The sequence below is a fragment of the Cyprinus carpio genome, chromosome B6 (assembly GCF_018340385.1).
Source record: "Cyprinus carpio isolate SPL01 chromosome B6, ASM1834038v1, whole genome shotgun sequence".
Lineage (NCBI taxonomy): Eukaryota > Metazoa > Chordata > Actinopteri > Cypriniformes > Cyprinidae > Cyprinus > Cyprinus carpio.
This window is the reverse complement of record NC_056602.1, coordinates 26,607,011-26,627,498: the sequence shown is the minus strand read 5'-3', so window position 1 is coordinate 26,627,498 and position 20,488 is coordinate 26,607,011. Positions and strand designations below refer to the sequence as shown.

The following is a 20,488-nucleotide window of genomic DNA, read 5'->3' as shown; positions in this document are numbered from 1 at the left end:
ACATGGAACTTAATGGTAAAAATCACTTAACTTTGTCTATGCAAAGTTACATGCAAATATTAAATAAATAAAGTAAAGTACATATTTGAGCATGTCATGCTAAATATAAATCCATAGGAGCTATACTGCAAAATATCAAAACTATTGTACACTCTGGATAAGCTTTATTAATTAATATAGACACACACACACACACACACACACACACACACACATACAAGCAAAAAAAAAAAAAAAATACATAAATTATCAACTTGATTTCTGTAATTTAATCAAACAGCATGGGCTGTATTAGAGTGAAACAAAATAACTAACACCATAAAACATTACAGAAGTCATCGAATCAATTGCTACTACTCACTAATGTTTGCATGGTTGGTTTCCCTCCAAAATGATGTCACTTCCTGGAAGACAATATCATTAAGACATAGCTTTTGCTATTTAAAGGATATTTTTAAAGGACCATAAGGATGTTAAGTCATGGTGAGAACACAGGGAAAAATACATACATTGATTATCAATTAATATTATTATTAATTATTCACACTGAAAAATGTTTTCCTTGAACTATAAAGAGATAAACAAATGAAGAAACCTCTACTGGAAATACTGGCACATTTCTTAAGAAACTAAGCGTTTCATGTTAGAAGTGCACCTTTTGGAAAATATAATAATTCTATAAAATAGATAAAAAGTACACATTGAAGTTCACCTATGTTTACTTATTTGTGATTAAAAACCTAATTAATATGATTTCCATCGTTATTACGTGCATTTTTATGCATATTTTATACCGTTTAATAATACATATGTTGGGGAAATGTAAACGTATCTCAACACCAGTGACCCTGTAATCTTTGGTCATTTAACCTTTACTAATAAACCGCTGTCACCATCTGCCCTCTACTGGTGAAGTCTGACCGTCTAAACATCATGGAATTACCTATATCTTGGCATCTTATTAAATATATGTATTGTAAAGATAAATATTAGTCAAACAGAAATAAATATCTGCTGTCTACTGTTGAATTATGGAAGTTTGGAATTACCTATATCTTTCCCTTTCGCCCAGAGGAACAAGAGCCGGAGGGCTAGAGCAAAAAAAGAGACAGAATCCAGGTCGCAGGAGGAAGGGGGGGCGAGAAGGAGAGAGAAAAGGAACAAGAGAGAGTGAATGATATATAAGAGCTAAGAGAGGGTTTTGAACACAGCCAATTTCATTTCACATACAGAACTTCACGTGCATTTCTTGAACGTGCAACACAACATATTCATACCCACATACAACGGACTTGGCCCAAATGTGGCCTCAAGCTGGCACTGCTGGCCTTGTCGGGGCATGTAAGCCAGAGCTGGTGGCCATGGTTGGCAATGACGGCAGTGCTGGGGAGCCGGCAACAATATGAAAACGTTGGTGGAGGAGTCTGGCCCAGACCACCAGGTGATATGTGACCCAAATCAGCTAATCTGGCAGCATATTTGTGACGCCCATGGATAAACCATGATATGTTTACTGATCAAACATTTTTAACGAAGTGTAGTATTGTTAATATGTAGTCCTTTGAAATGGCTAAGTCCAAACAGAATGAAACATTACTTTGGTGATTAGTGCAAATTAGTCAAGTGCTAAACTGCACTTATTCAAATGGAATTTTATATTATTATTCTTTGTACAAATATCTTAGAATCCTTTAAAGAGAGAGAGAGAGAGAGTTGAGAGAGAGATCATTTAACCATCATGTATAATTATTTGGTTTACCAAGCACATTATTATTAGTATGCTGTCATGCACAAGTCAATGATCATGAAAGTATTTTTTTTTATTTAAATCCTCTGTATCCGTGGCTGTGTACAACAATCCAAATTCAAACCGCATTCAGATATGTCTCTCTTCCTCTGTCTGAAATTGTAATTAGTTTTACATCAGTTTTACGGCCGATATCAAACGCTCTTGGCTCTCGCCGGTTTCGTCCATAGAGCGACATGCCGTTGTTTTCCGTGATGCGTGTTTTGAATGAGAAGCGCGCGCCTTTAACGGAGTGATCGGGATAGTAGAGCAAAGAATTAATCTACTACTTATGATTCCTGAGACAGCAGAATCCATTTTGGTATCGTCATTGTTGGACTACTGTTTACTGCTCTTTGAACACACCTGTTATAAATTATATGATTAAGTTGGGGTCCTATCCTGGTTACGTTTCTCAATTATAGAATGCATTCTTTATACCATAGACTCACTCTTTATTGGTTGAGAGAAAATCAATGCAAAAGGTTTATTTTTTTTTTTTTTTTTTTTTATTGCACAGTTAACATGATGTTGAGAGTTTTGAAGTCTGATTTTTCTATTCAGTTTAAGGTACTTTATTGGCATAAGTACATTAAGGGTCTGGGCCAACACTATGTTGCTGTCCTGGTTTACCAAAGCATGTCACAAAGCCATAATTGTGATTATAGTAATATACACATACAGAATATTAAGCCTCTGATTCCCTGACAGCAATATAGTGTTTTGGTCCAATCCGGCCCACATCTGGCCCCCATTGAAATCCAACAAACTTGCTTGCTGTCTGGGTTGGGTCTGGGCTATATAAGGCTACCTCAGATTTTGGAGATTCTGGTTTACTTAGAAAACCTGTTTTGGCCCCAGTTCAAGAGGGACAGTTCAGGGGTGATGTAACTTGGCCCATGTGGTGGCCCTTGTCTGTAAACTGATATAGAAAAAATACTGTTAGGGAAAATGATTGTGTTATAGCCAGAAGACATTGCTATGTGGCAGGACAAAAACTTTGCTGATATGCTAAAACTGATAAAATACATTTCGTGGCAGAGTCAACGCGTAGAAAAACTTTGAAGGTGTTGTAGGAAGATGGTGTTGGAGAATAACTGCTCTTCAAAACAACTGCCAGACCGGTTTTGCTACCGTTTGTGTCTGAATGCTGTTAGCAAGACTAACTAAAGTCTAGCCTTTCCAGTCTTTGTTTCTTGTTTTTGCACGCAAATGAGATTTTTTGGTCATTTTTAGAGCACATCTATAGTTATTTGTCTCAAGCTTCTCACATCCCTGTTGAAAAAACAGCATATGCTGGTATGTTTTGAAGCATGGCTGCTGGTTTGAGCTGGTTTAAGCTGGTCATGTGCTGGTCCTAAGCTGGTCCTGAGCAGGAGCTGGTTGCTTAGGACCAGCACATGACCAGCTAAGGACCAGGTCAAACCAGCACCTATGCTTCAAAAGGGACGTCTTGTGCACAGGTGAACAAACAGCTTAAATATAAAAAAAGTCATTTACTTGTTTGCTTGCTTGCTTGTGTGTGTTGTTTTCCATGCCATCATTACAGAACATGGAAACACACATGAACAGATCATAGTTATTAGTGCATGTGCTTCATTCTCTTTACTTTCCACGTTAGCCTGTATAAAAACATTACATTTCTATAAATAATATATACATTTGGTTCCAAAAAGCATCTTTCTCCAACAGCTGTTGTTTAGAAAAAGCCTTGTATTATGACAAACTTACAAGGACCACATATAAATCATTACTTCATGATACTATAATAGATGATTTACTGTGTCCTATTTTTTAGAGGCTCCTTAAATTGTGAAATGGCCTCTTATATTTCCCCTTGTTTTCTCCCCTCAAGAAGCTCATCTAACATAAATATATTCTAAAAACATTATGAAACATTAAGTTATGAAAATGTTAACAGTCTGACTCCAGTGATATATCAGATCATATGTTACAGCATGAAACAGATTAAGACCAAAAGAATGCACCAAATATCTATATAAGAAGCACTTTATTGCTCATGTAGACCTCTTAAAACAAAACCAAATAAAAAAAAATGAATATCTGACATGACAAATTGACATTTTTACAAAGTGAGTAAAGACTGATCAAGAGAGAATGTCTTCCATACGCTCCTGCTGTTCTTGGCAGAAAACTGGAATTCAGTTAAATAAAAACACTGTATGAACTAGGAAGCTCCAACCACAAAAAGACAGAAAAGCCTTTGGCATCTTCCACTTTTAGTTCAGAATAGTGAAATAAATCTTGACCTGTTGAAAAGCTGTTATCCAGTTTGCCTCCAGAACTGATCTGCAGGGTTTATTATCAAACTGTAAAGATTTGTGATGAAAGGTTCAGGGTCAGAAAGTATTAATACCACAGCAGCAACTAATAGAATTGTTCATTGTACAATTGTAGGAACAGTCAACTCCTATCAGCGTATATCTGCTGTCTAACCACATGACCATCATACTGTACTCCTTAAAGTGCATCCTCTTAAAAAAAGGACAATATAGTTTTGTAATGGGAACAACTGGTCACAAAGAACACATTAAAAAACATGTTAACAAAATATAGTATCTTTTTTTTTTTTTTTTTTTTTTACATACAAAACATACAAATCACACGGGTACAACATTTATAAGGCCAGAAACACACTTTATGCAAGTTGGCAAATGCAACATATTGCTTTTGAGTTGTTTTAAGAAATGTATGCACTAAAGAAGGCAACAGAATTACCTTCAAAGCAAGATTTCCTTTCAGATGTTGCTCCGTCAAGACCATAAACGATAGTTTATGCTCAAGCCCACTAATAGCACCCTACAGAAATGTTAAGAATATGACACACATTAAACAAATAGAATTTAGTCTCATTAAATGAATTATGACACATTGGAGAAGCGTTAGCATTCACATGCTTGTGCAGAGTATGTTTCGGGCCTAAAAATGACTGAAAAAAGAAAGAGATGCAAAATATAAAAAATATCCAGTTATTAAAAATATACATAAAAGTATGCAATGTGTCAGTCGAACCTGCTGACTTGCTAAGCTACACTACCATTTAAAAGCCTGGGGTCAGTGAGATTTAAGTAACACTTTTATTCAACAAGGATGCATTAAATTGATTAAAAGTGACCGTAAATACATTTATAATGCTATAAAAGATTTCTATTTCAAATAAATGCTGAAATCTGATTTCCACAAAAATGTTAAGCAGCACAACAATTTTTCAACATTGATAATATTGAGAAATGTTTCTTGAGCAGCAATTCAGTATATTAGAATGATTTCTGAAGGATCATGTGACACTGAAAACTGGAGTAATGATGCTGAAAATTCATATAAAAATATTAAAACAGTTATTTTAAATTATAATATTTCACAATAAATCTGTTTTTACTGTTTTTTTTTTTTTTTTTTTCAAATAAATGCAGACTTGGTGACCATAAGAGACTTAAAAAAAAAAAAAAAAAAAAACATTAAAAATCTTACCAACCTTAAGATTTTGAATGGTAGCGTAATTAGTCAGCTGCCTCGCTAACAGATATTATCTTTTACAGAATAGAATACAACCTCTTGAAAATTAAGGTTATTCCTCTGTAAAATCTAGAACAGTTCCAGAATCAGACTCATTAAGGTCAAAAGGTTTTTCTTTGGAATTACATCATGCCTCATCGATGACCCACATTCTGACACTATGAGAATCGCCATCACTGAGAGTGTTTCAGGTTACAAGCCACACATGAATTCAGACAAGAGTAGCTGTGAAGGGGAAGCGTGTTTGCATGTATAAAAAATAAAATTGTGGCATTGTAATGATTTTTCAGTCTGATCACTTTTCTCCACTCCGGCTCTCGGATTTGCAGTAAAAACATCACCGTCCATCCATTAATTGATATCTTTATTGGTCTCCACCTTGTTGCTTTTATGTCCCAAAGCAAGCGGTTTAAGTCCTGTCATTGTCAATGTGACAAGCTTTTGGCAATGCTAATTTATTCACGTCAGAAATCAGCTGGACGGATCATCATGGAAGTGGACTGGAGCGAATAGCTGGGTCCTCGGAAGTGATGCCACTTAATGCCATTGAGTTTGCGGATGTTGTGACCCACGGTGTAGTAGATTCCATTGAGATTGGACAGACCGCAAGCATCAAACCACCAGCCTGAAAGAATGACAAATAAAAGAGACTGAGATAAAAACTTGAAACAGTTTTATAAACTCAAAGGTGTTTACTTTGGGCCTCGATCAGGACAGTTTGTTTACTAAAACCAAAACTATTAAAATAAAATAAAATAAAATAGCTGTCTTCACAACTAACTGAAAATAGTTTTAGTTGTAGTGCTAAAATTACTAACCCTTATTAAAACTGAACTGAAAATAAAATTTAAAATAAATAAATAAATAATAAAAAAATAAATTTAAAATAAATAAAACTACTTGTTTATTTATGGAAACTATTTTGTATTAAGTGTTTATAAAGTGTATAATTGTTTCAATATTTAAAAGTTTAACAGCCTAAATGTTGTTATATTCTTCAATAAATCATTGCTTTAGAAAACTTGGGAATATAGTACATGATTTATATGGATTTTTATAGTACTTTTAAGCTGCTTTTTGTCCTTTTTGGAGCTTGACAGACTCTAGTTACAACATGCTTTCATTGAATAATAATAATAAAAAAAAAAACTAAAACTAAAGATTATACAAAATATTTTATTTTGCATTCCACAAAATAAAGAAAGTCATATTGGTTCTGGAATAACATGAGGGTGAGCAAATGATGGCAGGATCTCCTCAAAACAATCAAAGCCCTTAATCCATCTCTCTCCTCTATATTGTGTCTTTTTATTTTTCTCTCCGCAGTCCGTCAGTGTTTTAAAGGGTATGTTATTCCCACTGTGCGGTCGATGTCTCAGCAAGACCTGTCAAAGCAAACGAATTCTTCAATAAAAACCAGACTTTGTCTCTTCAGAGAGGACACCGTCTCTCTCTAACCCTGATTAAATCAGTATCATCTCCCTCAACTCATGTTTAGTTTGGACGGGCCGCACAGATGGATCCATCTTTCCATCTTTTGATTACTATTTGAAATGCAAACATAAAGGGCACTCGAAGGTCTCCAGCCAGTTCGACGGTAATTAACTCCAACAACTTTCAAAATCAATCGCAATGCATGCTATTAAAAGCTGTTTATCTTGGACCCCAGAGGTGTGTGATCTGCAGTCGAGTACTGCCATAAAGTAAATTGTTTGCATAGCGGGCGTTGAACGCGTGTCTGAACTCTGGACGTGTTTTACATATTTCTGCAATGGGCTTGCATTTTCTCCGATTAGAAGAGGATCAGAGGGATTTTGCATGACCGTTTCGGCTTCACATTCAGGCCACAAGTGAAGAAATATGACTGAGAGGATATGAATGTAGATGGCTTGCATTCAATAAGCAATTGTCAATGGGAATAATGAAAATTAAAGATGCAAAAAACAACTTAACTGACGGACATTCAATATCTGTGTGAACAACAATTTTTTTTTTTATGAAATATATTATTTTGCTAAATTATTGCAATAAATATTAACATTCTCTAAGTAATATTCAGTAATATCATCTATTTGACAGCATTGACACTATCAGATGAGAACAAAACTTTCTGATTTTATTGTCTTCTGTGGAACTGCTTAATAGTTGAATCAAATTGGTTTATTAATTGATGAATTTTGTGACCTTGATACTGTTTGACAACTTGTTTGATAACTGATGATATTGATTCAGTTCAGTTCAATGACTGAACTGAACTGAATCAATACTGCACTGACTTGAGCTGAAGGATAACACTATTGTCTTCTTCAGAGCTGCTTTGCAGTCTCATATTTAAAAAAGTCTGCATCATTGATTATGTTATTTTCTTCTTTATTACTGTGAAGCTGCTTTGAAACAATCTGTATTGACTGATATGATATGATATGATATGATATGATATGATATGATATGATATGATATGATATGATATGATATGATATGACTTCACTATTTGGACATAAAATGGGGAAATCAAATAAATTGATGAATCAAACTTCAAAGAATTCTTAATCACTTCATTTAAATGAACCAATCCACTAAAATAAATCAGTTTTTACTAAAATGTATGGACATTTCAGGAGAGCATGTCTGAGTGTGTTATTGCATCATTACCTCAAATTGCTCAGCTACAATATTTTTAAAAACAGCTATGCTTTTTATGCTGTGTCACTGAGAACAGATCTGGAGAAATTTAGCATTCCATCACTTGTTTACCAGTGGATCATCTGCAGTGAATGGGTGCCGTCAAAATGAGAGTCCAAACAGATTATAAATACATCACAAAAATCCACAAGTAATCCACACCACTCCAGTCCAGTCCATCAATTAACATCTTGTGAAGTGAAAGCCTGCGTGTTTGTAAGAAACTTCTAGCAGCACCCATTCACTGCAGAGGATCCATTGGTGAGCAAGTGACGCAATTCTAAATTTCTGCACATCTGTTCTGATGAAGAAATAAACTCATCTAAATCTTGGATGACCTCAAATTTGAGCAAATTTTCATTTTTGAATGAACTATTCAAAGTAAGTACTTTTTAACATTTGAACAATTTTGTTAACTGTGTTTCTGAATGAGATCATGTGCAGTAGCTTACCTCCGGTCATCATGAGGGCACACTTGCAAACGCACTTGTCGTTGTCAGCGTCGCGAGTGCTGAAGCCTGTGCCGTTTGATGCTAAGCTACTTTGCTGTCCTGCTGTTCCGCTATAGCTCCCTAGCAAGAGTCTGGAGAAAGAGAACGATGATGATAGACATATTGCTGAACATTAACAAATTATCAAAAAGTCTATCGTTAATTTCGGTCTTGGTGAAACCTGTACTGTTGTTTTTCCCCGGCCAGCTGGAATTTGTCATACAGAGCATAGGCGCCATTCTCCTCCCAGTCCTTAAGTTCCACTCGGAGGGAGTACTGGGTTTGACTGGTGATGAGATGAACAGCCTCATTTCCCAGCCAGTGCTCTCCACTAGGATCACCAAATCCCTGTGAGAACAACATATAATGAAAGCAATGCTGCATTCCATTCATCTTGTAAAGTCAGGATTGCAAACTTCCTATTTGGGAAAGCAATAAAACGGCACTTGAAGTTAAAACTTATGTTTGAAAATTTTCAAACATAAGGTTGCATAGTTAATTATACACACTTCAATGCAAATAAAATCTATCAGTGAGTCAAAGTTCCTTGAGCAATCAAGTCAAATGATCATCTCCTTTATCTTCTTATTACTGGACAACACAGGAATATCACATATCCAACTTTAAATGAAACACAGCATTAGACACAAAACAGCTGTTTTGTTTCCTTGAATTAAATAGGTACATTGTCAGTCTTTTATTTCCCAGCTTTTTATAGAAAGAAAGTCTCACAATTACATTAGGCAAGATTAACAAATTGTAGAAAATTGCAGTATTGATTTTCACTGCTGCAGTTTCACAGAACTGCCAGTTTTTGATCCATTTCAGCATATTTAAGCACTTAAAATATCAGCTATTAAATACAGAATGTACCAAACAGTTTAGCTACTGCCAATGACGCCAATCTGTCACTTACAATTTTAGCCGCCGTGCTTCATCCTGCTTTGGCTGGTTTTTGAATCTATGTCTTCAGAATAATGCCAAACTTTTAATCACGTCTTCCCAGCACAGGCAGAAAATCATTTCTTAAATGTCACCCTTTTCTTTAAACACAATCAATAGGGATTTTCATCATTGTCTACAAATGTTCTCTTTGTCTGTACACTGATGCTAGGAAATGTTATGCAGTCTTTTAATGTTTATGTCCACTCACCAGTTTATAGTCTTTCCAGCTTTTCTGGAAGTTCACACTTCCATTGGTCCTGCGCTGGAACACCGTCCAGCCACCTCCGCTTGTCACCATATCACAAAAGACCTGTCAGAAGCATATGAAACATCTCAGTCTCACTCTCTTACATTCCTCGTTCTGTATGTCACAGCCAAGATACATCACACTGATTCCTCATACTTGTGAAAGAACGCATCCCACACCTTGGTTGGCTCGGTTGTGTCTCCGATGTAAATGTGGTAGACTCCGCTGGTGTTGTGACCAGATTTATAGGCCTCGGCACAGTCTCTGAAGTGCTGCTCATTTGATGAGAAGCCTGTAAGGGAAAACACAGAGGCTCTGGGGTTCAGAATTGATTTGAACGGAAGGTAAGAAAGACAATCAGGCAACAAAACATTGCTGTGACACAGCCTTTAACGTAAGTACTCTGTTTGTACTCTTATGTGAATCCAGACTCTATATTATTTAGTTTAATAAACCGTTGAAGCCGTTTTCAATGTAGTCAACAAACTAAAAATATTAAATAACATTTACTGAAATAAAGTAAACATTAACTGAAAAAAAAGAAAATATTAAATCTTATTTTATTTAAACTAATTGCCAAACAGAATGACATTTCAAAAAATAAAAAATAATATAACATAAATAAATAAAAGTGACAAAAATAACAAAATTACTTAAACTTTGATCTTAAATTTAAAAAAAAAATGTGATAAAATATTTTTAAAATTACTTATTTCAGCTAGGTGCAAAGACAACTAAAACCGAAATTTATAAAAATATTTTTGAAAATTGTAATAAATGTAATTAAAAAATAATAATAATAAACATGACAAAACACTCAACAAAATTGCTAAACTTAATCAAAAATTTAAATTAAAACAGAAGACACAAAAACTAATTATAAATATTAATAAAAACTGTAATAGTATCTCAACAATAATAAAATAACACTGATATATACACGGTATTTGTGCTGAAACATCACATAAAGTTGTTTTGTGGATTTGCCACACAGTGTGACAAAACCAAACGATATGGTTTCTGTTGTCAAAAGAAAAAGATTTATAATAATTACATGACCTCAAGTTTTCAAATATAAAGTCCATAGTGGTCTAGTTTTGGGATGAGTCATTTAAACATTAAACACAATGTGTTTGCTTGTCAAGCATCTGAGAGAGAGAGTTTATTTTGAAAATTTGGTACATTTGGTTCTTCGACTGAACCTCCATGCAGACATTTATAAACTGACATGTCTTCTGTCCGTATAAAATGCTGCAGTCTTGATTTAGCTTATCAGTGCGTGTTGTGACGCATTGAACTTCATCCAAGACATGGGAGCACGCTGCCAAAGACATCACTAGTGAGAGCTTATCCCCTCTCTCTTCATGAATCACGGCTGCTCGATTTATCATTAGTGTCACGGTTAATTAACCAGAACTTTCAGGTCATGTTAAGAATCTGCCACCAGATTTAAAAGCTGTGGTAAGCCCAAGAATCAGACATGTCTGTCATTCTCAGACAAGTAACCTTACTTTGTACTCTAACTGGGTACTGAGTCATTTTTCTATCCACTCAGACAGTAAAAGGCTGCAGCGATGCAACAAATCTAATCGAATCAACATGAAATGGCATTCAAAATGCATTTTAGCATTCATAATATGACATATGTTCAAGTGAAACAGGCCAACATAATGCACTTCTATGGCTTGATAGACAATCTAGGTTGAGGTAGACTAATATCCTGCACAGATCAAGGACTGTTTACAAGTGAAAACAGTCCACAAGGATTTTTGATGTGAGAGGACCACAGAGAATGGAGGAAGCGTTATTATGGATTATGGACAGTATTTTGTCCAGAACGAATGGCTTAAAGTTAAAACACTTGATGGATTTGTTTCTTACAAACATGCAGCTTTTCACTTCATAAGATGTTAACTGATGGACAGGAGTGGTGTGGATACTTGTGGATTATTGTGATGTTATTATCAGCTGTTTGGACTCTCATTCTGATGGCACCCATTCACTGCAGAGGATCCATTGGTTAGCAAGTCAAGCAATGTTACATTTCTCCAAATCTGTTCTGATAAAGAAACAAACTCATCTACATCTTGGATGGCCTGAGGATAAGTACATTTTTAGCACATTTTCATTTTTTGGTGAACAATTCCTTTGAAGGTGTGTATTTTTACCTGTCCCAGAAGACACCATGCCAATAAGTGTGTGTACGGACTTCATGAGCTGCTGATGTTGTCTCTGCAGGACTGAGTTGTTGGTGCTGGCCACTCTCAGCTGTCTCTCCAGAGCTGTAATGGCAGCTGTCTGTCTCTTCACCAGGTCCTGCAGTCGCTCCTTCTCCTCCCTCATGTCCTCCAGCTCCGTCCTCTGCTTCGACTCCAGGACTAAGACTTTACTCTCCAAATGACTGGTGGAAACAATGTATAATGCATTCATTTAAAAAACTTCTACCAATAGTTTAAGTCAAAAAGACACTTTTTCAAAGCATCGCATGTTTCGGAGAAATTCCTAGACAGTGCAGGAATGATTGCCAAATGGAGAACTTAGGCCTCTACCTTGGGACTTTAGTTTACAATAGGATGGATAACGGTGTTTTGCAACCTATAGGGGTTTATTTGAAACATTTAGACCTAAGTATTAAACTTTGGCTCTAAACCAATCCCTCACCACTTGTACGAGACATTCTTAAGAGTAGAAGTCTGCTATTACTTTTAAGACATCAGCAACTACACAAAACAGCCTAGCAACAGGTCAGAATACTCCAGAGACTGCCCAGAACACACTAGCTACTACCCTAGTTACCACCTAGAACTCCCTAACAACCACTCAAAACACAATAAGCCAGAACACCCTAGCAGCTAGAATACCCTATTAATTTGAAAATTTAATTGAGGGTAAATTTACGTCAACGATTGCAGAATGTATTTTATTTTTTTTTTTAATGTTTTGCAGACAGACAACAACATTGTCAAAAAAAAATTAAAAATGATTTAGTTGTGGTAAAAACATGCCAGGCCAGTAGTTGGCGATGCCACTTTGCACATGTGCAAATACCTTTAGACTGAACACAATATGCATGCATGTTATGTGACTGTTTTTTCACACATTTGTTTTTTCATAGTTCATAGTTTTCAGGCTTCCAAAATGCCATTGTCATGTAAATGAACAGCCAAAATGCATAAAACGTTTCTGTTTTTTGGTTGAAAATGTAACAATTACTTTTTGAGCATACAACACAGCTTACATAAAGTGCCATCGATATAAGCATTATATATCAGCATATACTGTATGATGTTATACATTATCATCTTGAAATGGCCAATTATTGTTATATTGTTACCCTAGCTGTTGCTAGCTACTGTCTAGTGGCTTACTGTGACATGTGAAACAAGTCTGAACTCTGGGCCTTTAGGAAATGGAGATACAGTATTTCCATCAGCACTATAGGTTCATGATTTAGTGTCTGGATCAGAGGAGATAGCACTGAATCACTCAACAATGAGCCACTGCTACAAAAACGAGTTTCTGAGGAGCTCCGCAAAATCCTGCCGGCTTTAGTCTGTGGGTGATTTAGGGAGCGAGTGTGTGTGTGTGTGTGTGTGTGTGTGTGTGTGTGTGTGAGGGCTGAAAAATAACACCGCCCGAGGGTTTGAGGCCGAAAATAACTGGAAAGCAAATCAAAACTCCAAAGAGCCATGTAACTGGACGCTAACTTTGTTAAATTACAGTAGATAGACATTAAACATGCTTTGGTTGCCAGTGGTTCTCGATGCTTATGTTTATATGTTTGATTACACAAATAGTTTTCGCACAATCGATTGGCAAGGACTGCTGAAATCCCTTGCCAGAGTTTGTAATGTGTACACAATGCTGAGCAATTGTTTGCTGCTATTATACTATGAAGCTGACCCTCGCTAAACCCGCATCAATTCTGGGAGCAATTACGAACACTTTCACTCGCACCGCCGTAAGTCGCCTTGGAAAGGTCGAAAACTCTCTGTTCTCACTAGTACGGGAAACATGAAATATTGAATCGTCTGTAACGTAGCGGTCCATTATAATTACATCTGATGCCCCCATGCAGCTACCAAAACATTGCTAGCAACACAGTTCAATTGGTAGTCAAAGTTGAATGACAACAAGCGTTATCTGTTTAATCTAGCGAGAGCCAAGTACAAAGCTTTCTGGGAAACCCTTTGTCCGGCTTTGTAAGTGTGCAAAGGAAACTTGCCTGGGGTCTGCTTTGTGTGCTGTGCTTACTCCATAGTTATTAAACATTATAAACAATCAATTAAGTTACTGATTATTTCCCTTTACAAAGCCTTTACCCCTGTTGTGCTCTCCGACTGGCCGGGTATGGGAAAATATCGCTTTGAGAACGACAAGAGAGACAAAAGTTGCTGTACACTGTGCGAACATGCAGATGCAGACGCGATCTGACCCTTGAAAATGACTTGCACAGAACTTATTGCTCAGCGGTTGCTCAGAGTTGTAATGAGCACAATTACATAATGCAGTTCTCAGTTATGACTCACTCAAGCATCATTTTGTCTGATGTTGCTCATACAATATCATAGGGGAAATAAAATAGACACAAAAATAAGGGAATTGTTGACAGACAGCATGAGTATAGAGCTATAAAATTAATGTAGAAGATGAAATTAATCTTACTGCTTTCTATGACAAGCATTTTCTGTCAACGTTAACATAGTACATTTTAAGTTACCAGACAAAACACTATAGTATGGACTGTATTTGAAACGGAAATAAATGTAAGAAATAAACAAAGATTCATTAAAAAGTCTTACCTGTTCTTGTCTCGAAGTTTGGAGATTTCTGAAATCTGTGTTAAGAGTTCCTTCTCCAGTTTGTTTGTTGATAGTGAATTCTCTAATAACTGAATTGCAATTCTTGATGTCTGGTTCATAACTTCAAGTGGAACACACATAGTGAAATAAAGAATGAGAAATTACAGAAAACTATCATATATATGATTTTATACATGAATGTTTATTAAAGAATGTTTTATTTACTTTAAAATGTACAAATTATACAATGAGCACAACATTTTGAATAAAAACATGGATGTGAATGTTTAATTTTGTTTTAATGACAACTAAAGCAGCTACAAACATAACATGATGTTTTCCAGCAAGATTAGTGACCTAGACATTGCAGAAAAAAAAGAAAAAGAAAAAAAAAAATTTCCATGTATCTTTTCTCTGTTTTACATTTTGAAGCTTTCAACAACTTTGTTTATTTCCAGGTTTAAAATCATTTCGAATTTTGATTTTCTGTGTGGTTTTTGTACCCCAAATACAGTATACATATATGTAGCAAAAAACAGTGATATCATGATATATAATTGCAATGTTAAACAACTTAAGTGTTTAGAAATCAACTTTAGAAATGATTCTAATATGCAGCTCAGAAAAAGCTTCTTATTCTTATCAAACAGTTGTGCTTAATCTCATATTTAATAAAACTGATGATGTACACATTCGTGCATTTCTATAATGTGAAATGAGATTACCTTGGCTTCAACCACATTGAGTTTCCTGGTTTGCTCTGCAGTCTGGGTGAGCAGGTTGGTGCCGATCTCTAACATAGTGGCCGTCTGGTTATGAACTGCATCAGCTTGAAAATGCACCATCCCTGTCTTTTGATGGATGTAGTTTTCTAACTGTTGAGCAAAGCAAAGAGAATTGTGATCTCAGATAATATTGAATTTTGCGAAATGTTGAATTGACCCATTTTTGCAGCAATACCATATACAGTAGAAGAACCTTTTTTGGTTCCCCAAAGAACCTTTCAGTAAAACATTCTTAAAAGAACCATTTTGTCTTAGTGGGAAGAACATTTTAAAAATCTAAAGAACCCTTTTTCCCCTCTTTGGGGAATGGAAAGGTTCCATGGATGTTAAAGCTTCTTCATCTAACCATTAAGAACTTTATTTTTAAAAGTGTATGACAGACATAATTAAAACATGATGGTTGGTTTAGAATTCCCATTTGTCATTTCAAGATTCAGAAGGGTGTTTACGAGGGCCCCTTATTGCAGCTGTGATCGGTCCTCAGTGCTCCCTTCTGTGAAGCACTCAACAGTGTGGACTCAAAAGCTGGAAAGTTGATCAAACCCAGTGTTTTTTCCCTAGCCATTGGGTTTTAAATCCATTGGGAGAAGATCCAGTGCCAGGCAAAGGTGCGGTATAGTGACCCTCTCAGTCCCAAAAGACTCTGAGCTCTGCAAAAATAAATATAGCATCACCAAGACCGCATGAACCCTGAGAGAAGGACTAATGAAGGATAATTTTATCACAATGGAAATAAACACGTTAAACCCTGAGGGAAAGCAATGCGCTTGATGTGGTCTGTCAGAACTTACATGGAGAATGAAAACGCTGTTTGATACAGAGACTGTGTGTTAGAAATATATAATAGTAATATTACAATATCAATCACTCCAAAATGCACTCAATGCCATGACATGAATGCTTTTCAAAAATAAGTTCCAAATGTGATGCAATAGAAGAACCATTTTTGGTTCCTCAGAGAACCTTTCAGTTATTTCTTTGAGTGAAGAACATTTTCAAAATCTAAAGATCCTTATTTGGAATGGAAGGAAGTTCTTGATGGAACCACACAAAAATTTTTACTTTAATGAGTAAGATAGTCATAATTAAAACATGATGGTTGGTTTACCAAATTAATTAACGTAAACAAGAATGCAAAGGTTGGGTTTTCTTCTGTTGTTGTTGACTCCCTAAAGACGCAGTGTGCCCTGACCGATTAATTGACCCAAGCTTCCTGCCTTGGATTAAAATCACATACGACGAGTCCAGCTTGGGAACACTGATCTGGATTCAGTTGGATCAGCTTTACGAGCGCAAACCAAAACCAGATGTTTCATCTCATTTTGACTGTCTGGAGCTTCCTGGGATGTTTCCTTACAGAATGTACTGTAAAACACCACCAATGTGAGGGTAATGCTCTTCGGAGATGGTTTCTGCTGAGTCATGCTGATCTGCGTGCAGTCATGACACAGATGATCATCATTCACATGCACCACAGATGTTTATAAGAGATCACTTCAGAACGATTGTGTTGGGTTGTTTGCTTCATGAAGATTCATGCAGATTACATCATTTTCGAAAACATAGCAGCATAAATTCCAGTAAGTGTTTCGTGATGGCCTCTCACAATGACAATCAATCATCGTTTTGTTTTAAACTAGTTACTATTTTGTCATTTAGCTGACAAAGTGATTTATATGACACTTACGGAGCAACCTGGGGTTAAGTGTTTTGCTCATGTCCATGGATCAACCCTTTTGGGGTTTAAACCTATACCTTTTCTGTTAACAGCCCAGATTTTGAGCAGCTAGAATATATAATCAACATGGTATGGGTTAAATGAGGACAGACTAATTTACGATGATTAAAAAAAAGTATTACAGTTTTTTTTTTAGGATAACACATAAATTACATCAGTATTAATAAGAAACATCTTTGTTCATTTATATTTGATATGTTTTTATAAGCAATTATTTTTTTTTATAAATAACTAGTGTTGCGAAAGTTACACTGGAAATGCAATAGGCTCTACTTAAAATGTAATAAGTAGCAACTATTTCAATTACTTTATTGAAGTAATGTAACTGATTACATTTGATTACTTTTCTAAATTTCAAAATCCTTCATCACTTGAATTAAGATTATAATAATTTAATTTTAAAGCACAGACACCACAAAATCAGACTTTTTTTTTCTTCTCTTTTTTTTACTCTGAGATCATTCTGAGGTTAAAGACTGATTTAAAATCATAACAAGAAAAAGGTCATCTTAAAAAATAAAACAGTTACCAAATAATCATGTGTCATATTCTGTGTCTGGTGTCTCATATTTGTAAATTAATTAGGTAACGTTGTTACATGTAACTAGTTGCTCTCCATCACTGCTACAGCCACACACACACACACACACACACACACACACACACACACACACACACACACACACACTCACACACACACAGACACTCACACACAAAACACACACACACAAAACACATTCACCACAAAACACAACACAACACACACACACACAGTACCACACACACATCACACCACACACACACACACACACACACACACACACACACCATTTTCAAAAACATAACTGTATAAATTCCAGTAAGTATTTATTGATATACTAAAAAAAAAATATAATTTTATATATTCCTTTTACTTATTTATTTATATACTAATAAAGAAATTTTGTTTTATTGTTTTAATTATATTACGGAAGTTTTAGACTTTTCAAAAACATAACTATCTGATGGACAGCCATGCAGGCGCTCTTACTGTAGCCTATATCTACAAAAGCATACAACAATTTGCTGGGAAATTCGCCTAGGTAATAATAACGTCTACAATACTGTATAAATAAAGGCTGATCAATCACTGTTTGATTTTTTCCAGAGACAGTACAACGAACGTTTTGTTTTTGTAAATTAAATGTTTAAATGGCAACACCGCGACATATGTAGAGCTGCTTGGATTTTAAACTCACTTTTAATTTTAAATGAAAATAATTATATATAATTTGTAGTAGTCATTATGTGGCAGATATATGTGTGAGGTTATAAGCTTCTGTTTGAAAAGAGCGTTCATGTGTACGTGCTAATGTAGTCGTGTGTTGTGTGTAGGAAAAAAACCATTACAACAGAACAAAACTGAATTAAATTAGCCTATGGATTTTAAATATAATCACATTTCTCATCAATATGGTTAACAATAAAGATTAGTTTAAGGAAAAGTCACAATCAGCCTACATCTTAAATCCCGTCCTACTATAGATAAACGGAACATCTCCGCTTATTAAACTACCTAATCATTAAATTAAAATTAAATTTAAATTAAATCATGAGCTAAAAGAAGCACAAATAAATATATATTTGGTTGTGCAAACAGAATACAGTGATGTTCAACCTTGGTCTTTTGATAAGCAGTTATGAAACAGAAGCGTTTGGTGAAACTCTTATGCATCTAGCAGGAACTTAATACACAAAATATTCATATTGATTCAAGCATTTAACATTTATGAATTAATTAAATGTCAGTAATAAACAAAGACCTGCACAAATTATAGCGATCACGAGGAAGGTCCGCCGTACCGTACAGTGAAAGTGGATGTACAAACACCATCAGTTATATTCAGGTCAGAGAAGTAGTGCCACAATGTTATTTTAATGAGAATTTTGTCGGTTATAACGAGAGAAAAATGAAGTCGTACTAACACGGGGGAAAATTAACTTCGTTATCGAGAGGGATAACGAGGAAGAAAACAACTCGTTAAGTCGATATTAACGAGGGGGGAAGAAAACGAGACTTTCGTTATGTAGAGATAACGGGGGATGAGAAAATTAAGTCGTTATAACGAGAAAACAAAAAGAAAAAAAATTATAATGCATGGCCGCTTAGAACTTCCGTATTATACTAAAAAAAGCACACTTAGAAAAAAATATATATTAAATTATAATAATTGTATGAATAAATACAAACTGAATGAATAATAAATTGCATAAATGTTTATTAATTCACAAACAAAACGACAAAAACACTTCACTCTTACGTCAACATGAAATCAAAGTAGACTCTATTTTTACATTCTTAAAACATATTCTTATTGCATAAGATTAATCAGTGCATGTTATTTTAATGAAAAACAAAACTGTTTGTCTTCCTAATCTTTCATCAAAATGTAATAACTTGCTCTGACTCTGAAACAACTTTCTATATCTGGTGACATCAAAGTCCTACACACCCACATTCAGGTCTGGCACTAATTCTTATGATGCAATCCATTCCCAATGGATAAAATAAGGTCCTATATTACTGTTTGTTATCCTTACAGAAGTAAAATAAGCTGTGAATGCCATTTTCAGTTGTCTTTCTAAATAAAAGAACCAGTTTAAGTCAGTCTCCACCACTAGATCTTAGAAAGACCCAGGGAGATTACTTGATTAACCTTCTCATTAAACCAGTAGCAAAGTAAACTCAAAGGCAAACATCCGAGCATGTAGATCTTTCCCTGCAGGACGTCTACATCTCCACATCCACCAAATCTCCTCTAATCCAGACTCTGTCTCTGGAGTCCTCTTCCATCTCGGTCCCCTCATCCGACATCTACTGCACACCAACCTACAAAACATTTAGGAGCTTCCCGTCACCTGTTCTCTGATTCCAGCCCAGTATAATGTTTAGTTTTAATCTACTCTTCTTTTTCATCCTGCAGGGGTATTTCTAGACACACTTAAGCGAAGCCTCCCAGACGTGAGCCGCAGAATTTGTTTATGGCTGTCTGGTGGAATGCAGTGGATTATTGGAAAGGTTTCCTGTAGCTACAGTAAGGTATTCATTTCCTAACAAGGATTATTGAGTATAATAAATGAGAGGATTATCAAATCTCTTTCTAAACAGAGGGGGAAATATGCTTAGAAAAATGTTTGGTTAAAACTAATGAACCGTACTATTTTGCTCAAAAGACACTGCAGAAATGTTCAAAAGCCAAGACAAATGTGTTTAAAAGCAGGAAATGTACATTTCTAAATAGGTTAGTGCAGTTGAAAATGAAAAACCTGCCATCATTTACTCACTATAATGTCATTTTCAAACCTGTATGAATTTCTTTTTTCCATGGAATATGAAAGAAACAGTGTTGTTTTATCATTGAGACAGTATTTTAATTTTTAATTTTTTTTATCAGTATTTATTTTTATATTTTCAGTTTTCATTTGAATTTTTGCT

General features: G+C 35.3%; 1 protein-coding gene across 1 annotated transcript in view; it reads right to left on the bottom strand.

Moving 5' to 3' along the window:
* Window positions 1-5,196: 5,196 nt before the first annotated feature.
* Window positions 5,197-20,488, bottom strand: part of angpt4 (angiopoietin 4) — a 33,419-nt gene continuing 18,127 nt past the window's right edge. The window contains exons 2-9 of the mRNA XM_019083558.2: window positions 15,216-15,365; window positions 14,491-14,612; window positions 11,857-12,089; window positions 9,868-9,980; window positions 9,650-9,751; window positions 8,678-8,844; window positions 8,458-8,588; window positions 5,197-5,948 (exon numbers count right to left, since the gene is read on the bottom strand). Of these exons, the coding sequence (XP_018939103.1) occupies window positions 5,788-5,948; window positions 8,458-8,588; window positions 8,678-8,844; window positions 9,650-9,751; window positions 9,868-9,980; window positions 11,857-12,089; window positions 14,491-14,612; window positions 15,216-15,365 (1,179 nt within the window). The 3' untranslated portion in view covers window positions 5,197-5,787. The remainder of the gene's footprint in view (window positions 5,949-8,457; window positions 8,589-8,677; window positions 8,845-9,649; window positions 9,752-9,867; window positions 9,981-11,856; window positions 12,090-14,490; window positions 14,613-15,215; window positions 15,366-20,488) is intronic.